The sequence below is a fragment of the Pristiophorus japonicus genome, chromosome 4 (genome assembly GCF_044704955.1).
Source record: "Pristiophorus japonicus isolate sPriJap1 chromosome 4, sPriJap1.hap1, whole genome shotgun sequence".
In the NCBI taxonomy this organism is placed as follows: Eukaryota; Metazoa; Chordata; class Chondrichthyes; family Pristiophoridae; genus Pristiophorus; species Pristiophorus japonicus.
In genome coordinates, this window is record NC_091980.1 from 6,205,158 (window position 1) to 6,225,073 (window position 19,916).

The 19,916-nt window shown below is 52.4% G+C and overlaps 1 protein-coding gene across 10 annotated transcripts in view; it reads right to left on the reverse strand.

The window, feature by feature from the left end:
- The window catches only part of LOC139261987 (calcium/calmodulin-dependent protein kinase type II subunit alpha), a 336,847-nt gene that overhangs the window by 90,653 nt on the left and 226,278 nt on the right, over positions 1 to 19,916 (reverse strand). For all 10 annotated transcript variants that reach the window (XM_070877150.1, XM_070877157.1, XM_070877155.1 and 7 more), the window contains exon 6: positions 10,017 to 10,071. In XM_070877150.1, the coding sequence (XP_070733251.1) occupies positions 10,017 to 10,071 (55 nt within the window). The remainder of the gene's footprint in view (positions 1 to 10,016; positions 10,072 to 19,916) is intronic.

Genomic DNA, 19,916 nt, shown 5'->3' on the forward strand with positions numbered 1-19,916 from the left:
ATAAAAAAAAAAATCTCTCCTCATAGGACAGTTCTCTCATCCCAAGCATCAGGCTGATCAACCTTGTGTCAGCCGTGTCTCAGTGGGATGCACCCTCGCCTCTGACTGAGAAGGCTGTGGGCTCAAGTCCCAGGGACCCGAACACATAAATCTAGTCTGACAATCCAGTGCAGTGCTGAGGGAGTGTGGCACTGTCGGAGGGGCTGTACTGAGGGAGTGCTGCACTGTCGGAGGGGCAGAACTGAGGGAGCGCTGCACTGTTGGAGGGGCAGTACTGAGGGAGTGCTGCAATGTCGGAGGGGCAGTACTGAAGGAGCACCGCACTGTCGGAGGGGCAGTACTGAGGGAGTGCTGCAATGTCGGAGGGGCAGAACTGATGGAGCACCGCACTGTCGGAGGGGCAGTACTGAGGGAGAACAGCACTGTCAGAGGGGCAGTACTGAGGGGGCACCGCACTGTTGGAGGGGCAGTACTGAGGCAGTGTCAGAGGGGCGGTATTGAGGGAGTGTTGCACTGTCGGAGGGGCAGTACTGAGGGGGCACCGCACTGTCGGAGGGGCATTACTGAGGGAGCGCAGCACTGTCGGAGGAGCAGTACTGAGGGAGCGCTGCACTGTTGGAGGTGCCGTATTTCAGATGAGACATTAATAAGAACATAAGAACAAAAGAATTAGGAACAGGAGTAGGCCATCTAGCCCCTCGAGCCTGCTCCGCCATTCAACAAGATCATGGCTGATCTGGCCGTGGACTAAGCTCCACTTACCCGTCCGCTCCCCATAACCCTTAATTCCCTTAATTCCATTAAACGGAGGCTCCATCTGTTCTCAGGTGGACGTAAAAAAAAACCATGGCACTATTTCGATGAAGCGCAGGGGAGTTCTCCCCGGTGTCCTGGGGCCAATATTTATCCCTCAATCAACATCACAAAAGCTGATTATCTGGTCATTATCACATTGCTGTGTGTGGGAGCTTGCTGTGCGCAAATTGGCTGCCGCGTTTCCCACATTACAACAGTGACTGCACTCCAAAAGTACTTCATTGGCTGAAAAGCACTTTGGGATGTCTGGTGGTCGTGAAACATAGAAACATAGAAACATAGAAAGTAGGTGCAGGAGCAGGCCATTCAGCCCTTCTAGCCTGCACCGCCATTCAATGAGTTCATGGCTGAACATGAAACTTCAGTACCCCCTTCCTGCTTTCTCACCATACCCCTTGATCCCCCGAGTAGTAAGGACTTCATCTAACTCCCTTTTGAATATATTTAGTGAATTGGCCTCAACTACTTTCTGTGGTAGAGAATTCCACAGGTTCACCACTCTCTGGGTGAAGAAGTTTCTCCTCATCTCGGTCCTAAATGGCTTACCCCTTATCCTCAGACTGTGACCCCTGGTTCTGGACTTCCCCAACATTGGGAACATTCTTCCTGCATCTAACCTGTCTAAACCCATCAGAATTTTAAACGTTTCCATGAGGTCCCCTCTCATTCTTCTGAACTCCAGTGAATACAGGCCCAGTTGATCCAGTCTTTCTTGATAGGTCAGTCCTGCCATCCCGGGAATCAGTCTGGTGAATCTTCGCTGCACTCCCTCAATAGCAAGAATGTCCTTCCTCAAGTTAGGAGACCAAAACTGTACACAATACTCCAGGTGTGGCCTCACCAAGGCCCTGTACAACTGTAGCAACACCTCCCTGCCCCTGCATTCAAATCCCCTCGCTATGAAGGCCAACATTCCATTTGCTTTCTTAACCTGCTGTACCTGCATGCTAACCTTCAATGACTGATGTACCATGACACCCAGGTCTCGTTGCACCTTCCCTTTTCCTAATCTGTCACCATTCAGATAATAGTCTGTCTCTCTGTTTTTACCACCAAAGTGGATAACCTCACATTTATCCACATTATACTTCATCTGCCTTGCATTTGCCCAATCACCTAACCTATCCAAGTCGCTCTGCAGCCTAATAGCATCCTCCTCGCAGCTCACACTGCCACCCAACTTAGTGAAAGGTGCTATAGAAATGCAAGTGTTTGTTTCTTTTTACAAAAGTTCCCACTGCACTAGTTCGAAGTAGAGCAGGGGAGTTCTCTCCAGTGTTCTGGAGCAAACATTTCTTCCTCAAACTGAAAAAAAATGATCTGTTATTAATCACATTGCTGTGTGTGGGAGCTTGCTGTGCACAAGTTAGTTGCCGTGTTTCCAACATTAAAACAGTGACCACATTTCAAAAAAGTACTTAATTGGCTGCAAAGTGCTTTGAGCTGTTTGGAGACTCTGAAAGGCACCAGACAAATGTATTCTTCATTTCTTGAGAAATAATTCTGATAAATATTCAAAGGACGATATTGCTCGAGGACAGCAGTAAACAGATTCAAATGAACATGCCCCAATGCTCATAGAATAATGATCATTCCTTCAGTCATTGCTCCATGGAATAGTTGGATATGCAAGTTTGATTATTCAATGTTCTATCAAATATCATAGAACTTTGTCTGATTCCTGAATATGATTTATTTTATCCTTTTGTTTAACCTGACACCTCATTTCTGGGTGAGTTTTATGCTCCTCGAGATGACGGATGATAGTGTGGGAGCGCGAAGCACTTTAATATTTCAGGCTTCAAGCACATTAGCATGGGTTAGATACAGAGTAAAGCTCCCTCTACACTGTCCCAAACACTGCCAGGGCAGGTACAGCACAGGTTAGATACAGAGTAAAGCTCCCTCTACACTGTCCCAAACACTGCCAGGGCAGGTACAGCACAGGTTAGATACAGAGTAAAGCTCCCTCTACACTGTCCCATCAAACACTCCCAGGGCAGATACAGCACGGGGTTAGATACAGAGTAAAGCTTCCCCTACACTGTCCCATCAAACACTCCCAGGACAGGTACAGCATGGGTTAGATACAGAGTAAAGCTCCCTCTACACTATCCCATCAAACACTCCCAGGGCAGGTACAGGGGGTTAGATACAGAGTAAAGCTCCCTCTACACTGTCCCATCAAACACTCCCAGGACAGGTACAGCACGGGTTAGATACAGAGTAAAGCTCCCTCTACACTGTCCCATCAAACACTCCCAGGACAGGTACAGCACGGGTTAGATACAGAGTAAAGCTCACCCAACACTGTCCCAAACACTCCCAGGACAGGTACAGCACGGGTTAGATACAGAGTGAAGCTCACCCAACACTGTCCCAAACACTCCCAAGGCAGGTACAGCACGGGTTAGGTACAGAGTAAAGTTCCCTCTCACTGTCCCATCAAATACTCCCAGGGCAGGTACAGCATGGGTTAGATACAGAGTAAAGCTCACCCTACACTATCCCAAACACTCCCAGGGCAGGTACAGCACAGGTTAGATACAGAGTAAAGCTCCCTCTACACTGTCCCAAACACTCCCAGGGCAGGTACAGCACGGGTTAGATACAGAACAAAGCCCACTCTACACTGCCCTATCAAACACTCCCAGGGCAGGTACGGCACAGGGTAAATGGGACAGTGTTGAGGAAGCTTTTCCTCTTGTTGCATTGTGATGTCGCAAACATCAGGATTTACAATCTAACGACAGCTAACGATATAAAAATATAAATGCACTGAAGAAATATAATGCATTCCACTCACTGATTCTACACTTTCCAAAGGCCCATCATTAGTCATCTGCCCCAGGCATTAAACCAGAGATAATATGTACAAAAGGAGAACAGGATTGCTCCCGACCTTGAAAGGCCAATGAGAAAACACTTTCATGGCTGATATCTAATGTTCTTAAAGAAATACCAACCCACATTGGTAACATTCAAAAGCAACAATTGCTTGCATTCACGTAACCTATTTAACATTGTTCGTTCTAGTGAAATCATCCTTAAAGGTACACGAGCAATACCGTGCAGCGAGAGCTGGAGCAAACAGGGTGCTGGGGTGTATCCATGGGGCAATTGAGTGTAAGACGAGGCGTACTGTTCGGTCCTTGTACAAGACCTTAGTCAGGCTGCACTTGGAATACTGTCCCCAGTTTTGGTCTCCTCACATGCTGGGTGATACTGAGGCTGGGTGCAGAAGAGGGCTACGAGGCTAATTCCAAATCTAAAACATCTTAGTTATCAAGATAGGTTAAAAGGGTTGGGACTCTTTACCTTAGAGCAGCGTAGAGATAAGGCGGGGGGGGGGGGGGATTTGATTGAGGTTTATAAGATAATGAAGGGTATCGTGTTCCAGCTGACAGTTTATTTCAATTAAATAGGTCAGGCAGGACCAAGGGGTGCACATTTAAGTTGGATCGGGCTAGAACTAGGTTAGATATCAGGAGATGGTTCTTTTCCCAGAGAATCGTAGACCCCTGGAACAAGCTGCCATTTCATGTGGTGGATGCACTCACTGAATTCCTTCGAGCGAGAGCTGGATTTGTTTCTGGCTGTGGCGGAGATCACCTCTTACAGACGGTAGGTACTGCAGGGAGTTTAATGGCCAGAGGGATCTCCTGGACTAGTGTCGATCGCCGAGATGGGTCGGAGAGGAATTTCCCAGATTTTTTTCCCCCAAATCGGCCTGGGTTGTTTATCTGTTTTTTTTTGGCCGCTCCCAAGAGATCACAGGGTTTGGGGTGAGGCGGAATGAATGGGCCCAAGTTTCCACATGATTTGCGCCTGATTTTTAGGAGCAACTGGTGGAGAACGGACTATTTTAGAAATCGCAATTCTCCACATTTTTATTCTGCAGTTCTAGTCAGGTAGAACAGTTCTACTTTGGAACAGAATTTTTTCTTCAAAAGGGGGCGTGTCCGGCCACTGACGCCTGATTTGAAAGTTTCCACAGTGAAAACGTACTCCAAACTGAAGTAGAATGGAGCCAGTGAAGATTTTTGTAGAACTGAAAAAACCTGTTCTACACATTAAAAAATCAGGCGCAGGTTACAAATTAGGCGTCCAGAACGAGGTGGGGGGGGGAAGGGGAAGTCATTAAATTCTATAATAAATCCTTATTTATACTTCTACAAATATTATACAAATAAATCCAACCTGAATAAACATTTATAAGCAAAGAAAAGATTAAATAAACCATCTTCCTACCTGTGTAGGAAGGCAGGCCTTTCGGGACCGAAGGCTGAATGGGCCGGCCCGAGACTTCGGGCAGGGCCCGTCCCCAGCACCAGATTTACAGTTAGGTGGCGTTGGGATGGGTCGGGTCAGGTCGGGTCGGGTCGGGTCGGGGGGTGGGGGGGGGGGGGGGAGAAGGGAGAGAGAGGGGGGGAGAGAGAGGGAGAGAGAGCGAGCGGGGGAGAGAGAGAGAGAGGGAGAGAGAGAGGGAGAGGGGAGAGAGAGAAGGGGGGGAGGGGGAGAGGGAGGGGGAGGGGGAGAGGGGGGGGAGAGAGAGAGGGGGAGAGGGGGGGAGGTCAGGTCGGATCCAGTCCGGGAGCGGGAGTCGGGTCGGGTCCAGTGGGGGGGGGGGGGGGTCGGGTTGGGGGGCGGGACCGCGGGTCGGGTCGGGTCAGTCGGGAGGGGGGGCGGGGAGCGAGTGTCTGGTCTGGTCCGGAGGCAGGGTGGGGGCGGGGAGCGAGTGTCGGGTCTGGTCGGGGGGGGGGGGAGCAGGAGCTGGCCGTGGGAGGAGCCTTATTCACGCAGCCCCAGTGAGGCCATTGGGCCAGGGCTAGGGGCTGCGTGCTTCGGGCCCCTCCCACACAGTTCGGCGCCTGGAGCTACTGCACTTGCGTGCCCACTGTTGCGCGCATGTGCAGAGGTCCCGGCACTGTTTTCAGCGCAGGGACCTGGCTCCGCCCCCCCACAGCTCGTGCTGCGCTGCGCCGAGGGCCAGAGGACCTGCAAGTAGGTGGAGAATACCGAGGATTTTTTTAGACGCACTTTGTGGCGCGAAAAACAGTCATCCAGGTCAGGACTGCGCCGTTCTAGGCGCGTGTGGAAACTTGGGCCCTATATGTTGTGATGTACAAGGTATCGCAATTGTGTGGGACAGGCTCGATGGGCCAGATGGTCTTTACCTGTCCATCATTGTTCGTATGTTCATATGTCCCACGGTGCTTCACAGGAGCATTATCAAAGAATATGACACTGAACCATCTAAGGAGATATTAGGACAGTTGACCAAAAGCTTGGTCAAAGACGTAGATTTTAAGGAGCGTCTTAAAGGAGGAGAGAGAGGCGGAGAGGTTTAGGCAGAGAGTTCCAGAGCTTGGGGCCCAGGTAACTGAAGGCACGGCCACCGATGGTTGAGTGACTACAATCAGGGATGCTCAAGAGGGCAGAATTAGAGGAGCGCAGAGATCTCGGGGGCGGGGGGTGGGGGGGATTGGGGTTGTGGGGCTGGAGGAGATTACAGAGATAGGGAGGGGCGAGGGGGCCATGGAGGGATTGGAACATGACGATGGTGGAGCGATGGAAATAAGGGATACGCAAGAGGCCAGAATTGGAGGAGCGAAGAGTTGAGTGAGGATTGAGGGGCTGGAGGAAGTTACAGAGATAGGGAGGGGCTGAGGTCAGGGAGGGACTTTTGGGACCATGGTGTTCGGTTTCCTCCAGTCATTAGTTTTAGTATAACCTTAGAGACCGGTATTAAGTTAGTTTTCGACCTTACACTCACCATTATCATAGGCAGTCCCTCGGAATCGAGGAAGACTTGCTTCCACTCTTAAAATGAGTCTTTAGGTGACTGAACAGTCCAATACGAGAACCACAGTCCCTGTCACAGGTGGGACAGATAGTCGTTGAGGGTAAGGGAGGGTTTGCCGCACGCTCCTTCCGCTGCCTGCGCTTGGTTTCTGCATGCTCTCGGCGATGAGACTCGAGGTGCTCAGCGCCCTCCCGGATGCACTTCCTCCACTTAGGGCGGTCTTTGGCCAGGGACTCCCAGGTGTCAGTGGGGATGTTGTACTTTATCAGGGAGGCTTTGAGGGTGTACCTTGTAACGTTTCCTCTGCCCACCTTTGGCTCTTTTGCCGTGAAGGAGTTCCGAGTAGAGCGCTTGCTTTGGGAGCCTCGTGCCTCGTGTCAGTCATGTGGCAGGTTAACCCTTGCTGGGCTGCTGACGAGCTGAGTGCTCTGGGCGAGGCTGGGTTCTGGCAGCTTTGCTTTTACCTCCATTCTCCAATGCATTTTTACAACAACTGCATCTTGTATTTCAAAGAAAGAAAGAAAGACTTGCATTTCTATAGCGCCTTTCACGACCACCGGACGTCTCAAAGCGCTTTACAGCCAGTGAAGTACTTTTGGAGTGTGGTCACTGCTGTAATGCAGGAAACGCGGCAGGCAATTTGTGCACAGCAAGCTCCCACACACAGCAATGTGATAATGACCAGATAATATGTTTTTTGGTTATGTCGATTGAGGGATGAATATTGACCAGGACACCGTGGAGAACTCTCCTGCTCTTCTTCGAAATAGTGGATGTGGAATATTTTACATCCTCCCGGGAGCACAGACGGAGCCTCAGTTTGACGTCTCATCCGAGATGTCTTCATCCATTCAATGAAATACCCGCCTTTGGCCCATATCCCTGAATACCTTTGGTTAACAAAAATCTATCGATCTCCAGTTTAAAATTAACAATAGACCCGGGATCAATTACCGTTTGTGGAAGAGAATTCCAAATTTCTATCACCCTTTGTGTGTAGAAGTGTTTCCTAATTTCACTCTTGAAAGGTCTGGCTCTAATTTTTAGACTATGCTCCCATGTCCTAGAATCACCAACCAGCGAAGATAGTTTCTCTATCTACCAACTCTGTTCCTCTTAATATCCTGAAAACTTTGATCAAATCAGCCCTCAACAATCTAAATTCGAAGGAATACAACCCTCGTTTGTGTAATCTCTCCTCGTAATCTAACTCTTGAAGCCCGGGTATCATTCTGGTAAACCGAGGCTGCACTCTCACTGTAGATCGAGAGCCAGACACTCACTCACCATTGAATGAAAGAGTTTACTTTACCGAACATAGTTCACAATCTCAGGCTGCCCCAAAGTGCTCCACAGCCAATGAGTCTTGTTGGGCGTGGGTATCGAGGGATCCGGGTCAATGGCGGGTAACTGGAGTTGAGGTACACATCTAACTGAATGTCGGCAGATCAGGCTCGAGGGGCTGAAAGGTCTCCTCCTGTTCCAACAAGTGCTTTTGAAATGCAGTCACCGATGTCATGTAGGGAACGCAGTAACCAATCAATACACCGCAAGTTCTCACAAACAGCAATGAGGCAAATTTCCAGTTAATAGGGGAGAAATTGGAGACAGCGAATCAGCAGCCTGCTTTACACCCCGCCCAAAATTCTATTCCAATTTGTCAATGGAATTGAGCGGGGATGTAACACGGGCTGCGATTCACGATCACCAATGTTACCCCTATTACCTGGAAATGACCTCCAACCACCAATTTTCCCCACGATCTGTTTCGGTGATGTTGGTTGAGCAGACACCAGGGATAACTTCCCTGCTCTTCTTCAAAATAGTGCCGTGGGATCTTTTACATTTACCTGAGAGATCAGTCGTGGTCTCGGTTTAAAGTCTCATCTGAAAAACAACAGCATTCCCTCAGTACTGCCCCTCCGACAGTGCAGCACTCCCTCAGTACTGCCCCTCCGACAGTGCAGCACTCCCTCAGTACTGCCCCTCCGACAGTGGGGCACTCCCTCAGTACTGCCCCTCCGACAGTGGGGCACTCCCTCAGTACTGCCCCTCCGACAGTGCGGCGCTCCCTCAGTACTGCCCCTCCGACAGTGCAGCACTCCCTCAGTACTGTCCCTCCGACAGTGGGGCACTCCCTCAGTACTGCCCCTCCGACAGTGCAGCACTCCCTCAGTACTGCCCCTCCGACAGTGCAGCGCTCCCTCAGTACTGCCCCTCCGACAGTGCAGCACTCCCTCAGTACTGCCCCTCCGACAGTGCAGCACTCCCTTAGTACTGCCCCTCCGACAGTGCAACGCTCCCTCAGTCATCTTCATCACCATAGGCAGTCCCTCGGAATCGAGGAAGACTTGCTTCCACTCTAAAAGTGAGTTCTCAGGTGACTGAACAGTCCAATACGGGAATTACAGTCTCTGTCACAGGTGGGACAGACAATGGTTGAAGGAAAGGGTGGGTGGGGAGTCTGGTTTGCCACACGCTCCTTCCGCTGCCTGCGCTTAGTTTCTGCATGCTCTCGGCGACGAGACTCGAGGTGCTCATCGCCCTCCCGGATGCACTTCCTCCACTTAGGGCGGTCTTTGGCCAGGGACTCCCAGGTGTCGGTTGGGGATGTTGCACTTTATCAGGGAGACTTTGAGGGTGCCCTTGAAACGTTTCCTCTGCCCACCTTTGGCTCGTTTGCCGTGAAGGAGTTCCGAGTAGAGCGCTTGTTTTGGGAGTCTTGTGTCAGGCATGCGAACAATGTGGCCCGCCCAATGGAGCTAGTCAAGTGTGGTCAGTGCTTCGATGCTGGGGATGTTGGCCTGATCGAGGACGCTAACGTTGGTGCATCTGTCCTCCTAGGGGATTTGTAGGATCTCCCTCAGTGCGGTGCTCCCTCAGGACTGCCCCTCCCTCAGTGCAGCGCTCCCTCAGTACTGCCCCTCCGACAGTGCAGCACTCCCTCAGTACTGCCCCTCCGACAGTGCAGCACTCCCTCAGTACTGCCCCTCCGACAGTGCGGCACACCCTCAGTACTGCCCCTCTGACAGTGCAGCACACCCTCAGGACTGCCCCGCTGACAGTGCGGCGCTCCCTCAGTACTGCCCCTCCGACAGTGCAGCACACCCTCAGTACTGCCCCTCCGACAGTGCAGCACACCCTCAGGACTGCCCCGCTGACAGTGCAGCACTCCCTCAGTATTGCACTGGAGTGTCGGACTCGATTATGTGCTGAAGTCTCTGAAGTGGGACTTTAATTTACGGCCTTCTGACTCAAGTGTTACCCCAGGCGGGTAGAATTGAAGCTCGGTTATTTTCAATTCATGGAATGACACCTTCGATTTTATTGCTCCAATAAATAAGCAGTTGACCATTTCCATGCCTGTAAGATATAAATGTGAAGTTCTACTTACAAGTCAAATAGCAGGTAGTGATGGCCCTCTTCAGCGATACTGTCGTGCAGTCGCACTGAAAAACAAAGAATAACATAACCAGCAAGATAAATAAAGGGGATGAGTGAGGGAACAGTCCGAAGCCCAGTGCAGCCAATCACCACGGTCCCGCACCAACAATCATAGAACAGTACAGCACAGAACGAGGCCATTCGGCCCATCGAGTCCGTGCCGGCTCTATCGAGGAGCAGCCCAGTCAGTCCTGCTGCCCCGCTCATTCCCGGACTCCCTGCGATATCTAATCCTTCTGTCCATACATCACACACGGTGTTGCCTGTCCCGGGCACAGAGGCTGAGAGTCATCACCTTCGGCTTCAATTACACAGGCAGCCCTTGATCCGCGGTAAACAGTCCGGATAATTCAGGCAATTCAATCAGCTGCTCGCACCCCGCAATAATCCATCAAGTAGTCCTAACCCTCCCCTCTCCGTACCCCACCCCGCGACCCCCCACTCCACCCCTCTACCCCACACCCCTATCCTGCTAATCCCACCCACCCCGCGACCCCCCACTCCACCCCTCTACCCCACACCCCTATCCTGCTAATCCCACCCACCCCGCGACCCCCCACTCCACCCCTCTACCCCACACCCCTATCCTGCTAATCCCACCCACCCCGCGACCCCCCCACTCCACCCCACTACCCCACACCCCTATCCTGCTAATCCCACCCACCCCGCGGCCCCCCCACTCCACCCCACTACCCCACACCCCATCCTGCTAATCCCACCCACCCCGCGACCCCCCCACTTCACCCCACTACCCCACACCCCATCCTGCTAATCCCACCCCGCGACCCCCCACTCCACCCCTCTACCCCACACCCCTATCCTGCTAATCCCATCCAGCTACCCCCCCCACCCCACCCCGCGACCCCCCCCCCCCAATCCCCTCCTGCAGCCGCTGCGTCCTCTGGAACTCCCGTCCGTTATACATCCCGCCCACTATTCACCCCGTTATACGTCCCGTTATACACCCGCCCGTTATACAACCTGTTATACACCCCACCCATTATACATCACGTTATACACCCGCCCGTTATATACACCCGCCCATTATACAGCCACCCGTTATACATCCCGCCCGTTATACACCCGGCCGTTATACACCCCGTTATACACCCGCCCGTTATACACCCTATTATACACTCGCCCGTTATACCTCTGGCCTTTAAACACCCCGTTATACACCCGCCCTTTATACCACCGCCTGTTGTACACCCCGCCCATTATACACTCCGTTATACACACCGCCCGTTATACACCCGCCCGTTATACACTACGCCCGTTATACACCACACCCATTATATACTCGCACGTTATACCTCCGCCCGTTATACACCCCGCCCGTTATACACCCGCCCTTTATACACCCCCGTTATACACCCACCCATTATACACCCCGTTATACACCCCCGTTATACTCCCACCCGTTATACACCAGCCTGTTATACCCCCCTCGTTATTCACCCCTGTTATACACCCCCGTTATACACCCCGCCCGTTATACACCCGCCCGTTATACACCCTGCCTGTTATATACCCACCCATTATACACCCTGCCCGTTATACACCCGCCTGTTATACACCCATCCGTTATACACCCGCCCATTAGACACCCTGCCCGTTATACATCCGCCCATTATACACCCGTCCATTATAACTCCACCCATTATACACCCCATTATACACTCCGCCCGTTATACACCCGCCCATTATAACTCCGCCCATTATACACCCTGATATACACTCCGCCCGTTATACACCCTATTATACACCCGCCTGTTTTCCCCCCGCCCGTTATACACCCACCCGTTATACACTCCGCCTGTTATATACCCGCCCGTTATACACCCGCCCGTTTTACCCCCAGCCGTTATACACCCCGTTATACACCCACCTGTTGTACACCCCACCCATTTTACACCCCGTTAAGCACCTCGCCTGTTATACACCCGCCCGTTATACACCCCCGTTATACACCCACCCGTTATACACCCCGTTATACACCCCCGTTATACTCCCACCCGTTAAAAACCCGCCCGTTATACTCCCGCTCATTATACACCCCCCGTTATACACCCCCGTTATACACCCCACCCGTTTTATACCCGCCCGTTATACATCCTGCCCGTTATACACCCGTCCGTTATACCCCCGGCCATTATACCCGCGGCCGTTATATACCCCGTTATACATCCGCCCATTATACACCCGCCCATGATAACTCCACGCATTATACACCCCATTATACACTCCGCCCGTTATACACCCGCCCATTATAACTCCGCCCTTTATACACCCCGTTATACACTCCGCCCGTTATACACCCCATTATACACCCGCCCGTTTTCCCCCCGCCCGTTATACACCCACCTGTTATACACCCCCGTTATACACCCCGCCCATTATACACTCCGCCCGTTATACACCCGCCCATTATAACTCCGCCCTTTATACACCCCCGTTATACACCCCGCCCATTATACACCCCGCCCGTTATACCCCCGGAAGTTATATACCCCGTTATACACTCCGCCTGTTATACACCCTATTATACACCCGCCCGTTTCCCCCCCACCCGTTATACACCCACCCGTTATACACCCCGCCTGTTATATACCCGCCCGTTATACACCCTGCCCGTTATACTCCCGCCCGCTATACATCCGCCCGTTATACACCCGCCCAGTATACACCCCCGTTATACACCTACCCGTTATACACCCGCCCATTATACACCCCCGTTATACACCCGCCCGTTATAACCCCGTTATACACCCCCGTTATACACCTCGCCCTTTATACACCCCGCCCGTTATACACCACGGCCGTTATACACCCGCCCGTTATACACCCCACCTGTTATACATCCCCATTATACACCCCGCCCATTATACACCCCGCCCATTATACACCCGCCTGTTATACAGCCTATTATACACACGCCCGTTATACCCCCGGCCGTTATACACCCCGTTATACGCCCGCCCGTTATACACCCCGCCTGTTATATACCCGCCCGTTATACACCCGCCCGTTATACAGCCACCCGTTATACACCCCGCCTAATATATACCCCCGTTATACACCTGCCCGTTATACACCTGCCCGTTATACTCCCCGTTATACACAACGTTATACACCCGCCCATTATACACCAGCCCGTATACACCCCGTTATACACCCGCCCGTTATACCCCTGGCAGTTATACACCCGCCCGTTATACACGCACCCGTTATATACCCCGCCTGTTATATACCCGCCCATTATACACCCTGCCCATTTTACACCCCGTCCGTTATACACCCCCGTTACACACCGAGCCCGTTATACACCCCGCCAGTTATACACCTAGCCCGTTATACACACCGCCCATTATACAGCTGCCGTTATACACCCTGCCCGTTATACACCCCCGTTATACACTCCGCCTGTTATATACCCGCCCGTTATACACCTGTCCATTATACACCCGGCCATTATAACTCCGCCCATTATACACCCCATTATACACTCCACCCGTTATACACCCGCCCATTATAATTCCGTCCGTTATACACCCCCGTTACACACCGAGCCCGTTATACACCCCGCCCGTTATACACCTAGCCCGTTATACACACCGCCTGTAATACAGCCGCCGTTATACACCCTGCCCGTTATACACCCCCGTTATACACTCCGCCTGTTATATACCCGCCTGTTATACACCTGTCCGTTATACGCCCGGCCGTTATACACCCCGTTATACATCCGCCCATTATACACCCGCCCGTTATAACCCCGCCCATTATACACCGGCCCTTTTACCCCCAGCCATTATACACCCCGTTATACACCCACCTGTTGTACACCCCACCCATTTTACACCCCGTCAAGCACCTCGCCCGTTATACACTCCGCCCGTTATACACCCACCCGTTATACATCCCGTTATACACCCCCGTTATACTCCCACCCGTTAAAAACCCGCCCGTTATACCTCCGCTCGTTATACACCCCCCGTTATACACCCGCCCATTATACACCCGCCCGTTATACACCCCGCCTATTATATACCCGCCCGTTATACACCCTGCCCGTTATACTCCCGGCCGTTATACACCTCGTTATACACCCGCCCATTATACACCCTGCCCGTTATACATCCGCCCATTATACACCCTGCCCGTTATACACCCGCCCATTCTAACTCCGCCCTTTATACACCCCGTTATACACTCCACCCGTTATACACCCGCCCATTATAACTCCGCCCTTTATACACCCTATTATACACCCGCCCGTTTTCCCCCCGCCCGTTATACACCCACCCGTTATACACCCTGCCCGTTATACTCCCGCCCGCTATACATCCGCCCGTTATACACCCGCCCAGTATACACCCCCTGTTATACACCCACCCGTTATACACCCCGTTATACACCTCGCCCTTTTTACACCCCGCTCGTTATACACCCCACCCGTTATACACCCCCGTTATACAACCCGCCCATTATACACCCGCCCGTTATACCCCCGGCCGTTATACACCCCGTTATACACCCGCCCATTATACACCCTGCCCGTTATACATCCGCCCATTATACACCCGCCCATTATAACTCCACCCATTATACACCCCGTTATACACTCCACCCATTTTCCCCCCGCCCGTTATACACCCACCCGTTATATACCCACCCTGTTATATACCCGCCCGTTATACACCCTGCCCGTTATACTCCCGCCCGCTATACATCCGCCCATTATACACCCGCCCAGTATACACCCCCGTTATACACCCACCCGTCATACACCCCCGTTATACACCTACCCGTTATACACCCGCCCATTAAACACCCCCGTTATACACCCGCCCGTTATACGCCCCGTTATACACCCCCGTTATACACCTCGTCCTTTATACTCCCCGCCCGTTATACACCCCACCAGTTATACACCCCCGTTATACACCCCGCCCATTATACACCCTGCCCATTATACACCCGCCCGTTATACACCCTATTATACACACGCCCGTTATACCCCCGGCCGCTATACACCCCGTTATACGCACGCCCGTTATACACCAGTCCGTTATACACCCCGCCTGTTATATACCCACATTATACACCCGCCCATTATACACGCACCCGTTATACACTCCGCCTGTTATACACCCCCGTTACACACCGAACCCGTTATACACCCGCCGTTATACACCCTGCTCGTTATACACCCCCGTTATACACTCCGCCTGTTATATATCCGCCATTATACACCTGTCCGTTATACCCCTGGCAGTTATACACCCCGTCCATTATACACCCCCGTTACACACCGAGCCCGTTATACACCCCGCCAGTTATACACCTAGCCCGTTATACACACCGCCCGTTATACACCTGCCGTTATACACCCTGCCCGTTATACACCCCCGTTATACACTCCGCCTGTTATATACCCGCCCGTTATACACTTGTCCGTTATACGTCCCGCCGTTATACACCCCTTTATACATCCGCCCATTATACACCCGCCCGCTATAACCCCGCCCATTATACACCGGCCCTTTTACCCCCAGCCATTATACACCCCGTTATACACCCACCTGTTGTACACCCCACCCATTTTACACCCCGTTAAGCACCTCGCCCGTTATACACCCACCCGTTATACACCCCGTTATACACCCCCGTTATACTCCCACCCGTTAAAAACCCGCCCGTTATACCTCCGCTCGTTATACACCCCCCGTTATACACCCGCCCATTATACACCCGCCCGTTATACACCCCACCTGTTATATACACGCCCGTTATACACCCGCCCATTATACACCCGCCCGTTTTCCCCCCGCCCGTTATACACCCACCCTGTTATATACCTACCCGTTATACACCCTGCCCGTTATACTCCCGCCCGCTATACATCCGCCCGTTATACACCCGCCCAGTATACACCCCCGTTATACACCCACCCGTCATACACCCCCGTTATACACCTACCCGTTATACACCCGCCCATTAAACACCCCCGTTATACACCCGCCCGTTATACGCCCCGTTATACACCCCCGTTATACACCTCGTCCTTTATACACCCCGCCCGTTATACACCCCGGCTGTTATACACCTACCCGTTATACACCCCACCAGTTATACACCCCCGTTATACACCCCGCCCATTATACACCCCACCCATTATACACCCGCCCGTTTTACACCCTATTATACACACGCCCGTTATACCCCTGGCCGCTATACACCCCGTTATACGCACGCCCGTTATACACTAGTCCGTTATACACCCCGCCTGTTATATACCCCCATTATACACCCGCCCATTATACATGCACCCGTTATACACTCCACCTGTTATACACCCCCGTTACACACCGAGCCCGTTATACACCCCGCCAGTTATACACCTAGCCCGTTATACACAGCGCCCGTTATACACCCGCCGTTATACACCCTGCTCGTTATACACCCCCGTTATACACTCCGCCTGTTATATATCCGCCATTATACACCTGTCCGTTATACCCCTGGCAGTTATACACCCCGTCCGTTATACACCCCCGTTACACACCGAGCCCGTGATACACCCCGCCAGTTATACACCTAGCCCGTTATACACACGCCCGTTATACACCCCGTTATACATCCGCCCATTATACACCCGCCCGTTATACACCCTATTATACACCCGCCCATTTTACCCCCGGCCGCTATACACCCCGTTATGCACCCACCCGTTGTACACCCCGCCCATTTTATACCCCGTTAAGCACCTCGCCCGTTATACACCCGCCCATTATACACCCCCGTTATACTCCTGCCCGTTATACACCCCGTTATGCACCCCTGTTATACACCCACCCATTATACACCCCGTTGTACACCCCCTGTTATACTCCCACCCATTATACACCCACCCATTATACACCCCCGTTATACTCCTGCCCGTTATACACCCCGTTATGCACCCCTGTTATACACCCACCCGTTATACACCCGCCCGTTATACCCACGCCCGTTATACACCCCGTAATACACCCGCCCATTACACCCCGCCCATTATACACCCCGTTATACACCTCGCCCGTTATACACCCGCCCATTATATGCTCCGCCCGTTATACACCCCGACTGCTTTACACCCCGTTATACACCCGCTTGTTATACCCCCGCTCGTTATACACCCCCCGTTATACACTCCCGTTATACACCCCGTCCGTTATACACCCGCCCGTTATACACCCACCCATTATACACCCCGCCTGTTATATACCCGCCCGTTATACACTCCGCCCGTTATACACCCCATTATACACCTGCCAGTTATACACCCGCCCATTGTACACCCCGCCTGTTATATACCCGCCCGTTATACACTCCGCCCGTTATACACCCCATTATACACCTGCCAGTTATACACCCGCCCATTGTACACCCCGCCCATTATACACCCTATTATACACCCGCCTGTTTTACCCCCGCCCATTATACAACCACCCGTTATACACGCCGCCTGTTATATACCCGCCCGTTATACTCCTGCCTGCTATACATCCGCCCGTTATACACATGCCCATTATACACCCCCGTTATACACCCGCCCGTTATACGCCCCGTTATACATCCCCGTTATACACCTCGCCCTTTATATACCCCGCCCGTTATACACCCCGGCTGTTATACACCCGCCCGTTATACACCCCACCAGTTATACACCCCCGTTATACACCCCGCCCATTATACACCCCGCCCGTTATACACCAGTCCGTTATACACCCCGCCTGTTATATACCCCCCATTATACACCCGCCCATTATACAGCCACCTGTTATACATCCCGCCCGTTATACACCTGCCCGTTATACACCCCGCCTGTTATATACCCGCCCGTTATACACCTGCCCGTTATACAGCCACCCGTTATACACACCACCTAATATATACCCCCGTTATACACCTGCCCGTTATACATCTGCCCGTTATACTCCCCGTTATACACCCCGATATACACCCGCCCATTATACACCAGCCCGTTATACACCCCGTTATACACCCGCCTGTTATACCCCTGGCAGTTATACACCCGCCCGTTATACACGCACCCGTTATACACCCCGCCTGTTATACACCCCCGTTACACACCGAGCCCGTTATACACCCCGCCAGTTATACACCTAGCCCGTTATACACACCGCCCGTTATACACCCGCCGTTATACACCCTGCCCGTTATACACCCCCGTTATACACTCCGCCTGTTATATACCCACCCGTTATACACCTGTCCGTTATACCCCTGGCAGTTATACAACCCGTCCGTTATACACCCCCGTTACACACCGAGCCCGTTATACACCCCGCCAGTTATACACCGAGCCCGTTATACACACCGCCCGTTATACACCCGCCGTTATACACCCTGCCCATTATACGCCCCCGTTATACACTCCGCCTGTTATATACCCGCCCGTTATACACCTGTCCGTTATACCCCTGGCCGTTATACACCCCGTTATACATCCGCCCATTATACACCCGCCCGTTATACACCCTATTATACACCCGCCCATTTTACCCCCGGCCGCTATACACCCCGTTATACACCCACTCGTTGTACACCCCGCCCATTTTACACCCCGTTAAGCACCTCGCCCGTTATACACCCGCCCATTATACACCCCCGTTATACTCCTGCCCGTTATACACCCCGTTATGCACCCCTGTTATACACCCACCCGTTATACACCCCGTTATACACCCCCTGTTATACACCCACCCATTATACCCCAGCCCGTTATACACCCCGTTATACACCCGCCCATTATACCCCGCCCATTGTACACCCCGTTGTACACCTCACCCGTTATACACCCGCCCGTTATATGCTCCATCCGTTATACACCCCGATTGCTTTACACCCCATTATACACCCGCTTGTTATACCCCCGCTCGTTATACACCCCCCGTTATACACTCCCGTTATACACCCCGTCCGTTATACACCCGCCTGTTATACACCCACCCGTTATACACCCCGCCTGTTATATACCCGCCCGTTATACCTCCGGTCGTTATACACCCCATTATACACCCGCCCTTTATACACCCGCCCATTATAACTCCGCCCATTATACACTCCGCCCGTTATACACCCCATTATACACTCGCCAGTTATACACCCGCCCGTTGTACACCCCACCCATTATACACCCTATTATACACCCGCCTGTTTTACCCCCGCCCATTATACAACCACCCGTTATACACCCCGCCTGTTATATACCCGCCCGTTATACTCCTGCCCGCTATACATCCGCCCGTTATACACATGCCCATTATACACCCCCGTTATACACCCACCCGTCATACACCCCCGTTATACACCCACCCGTTATACACCCCGCCCGTTATACATCCCCGTTTTACATCCCACCCGTTATACACCTGCCCGTTATACACCCGGCTGTTATACACCATCCCGTTATCCACCCGTCCCTTATACACCCGCATGTTGTACACCCCGCCCATTATGCGCTCCGCCCGTTATACACCCCGTTATACACCCAACCCCATTATACACCCACCCGTTATACCCCTGCCCGTTATACACCCCGACCGTTATACATACCACCCGTTTACACCCCCGTTATACACCCCCATTATACACCCGCCCATTATACACCCGCCCGTTATACACCCCGCCTGTTATATACCCGCCCATTATACATCCCGTCCGTTATACACCCCGTTATACACCCCACCCGTTATACACCCCCCGTTATACACCCGCCCGTTATACACCCTGCCCATTATACACCCCGCCCATTATACACCCTATTATACACACGCCCGTT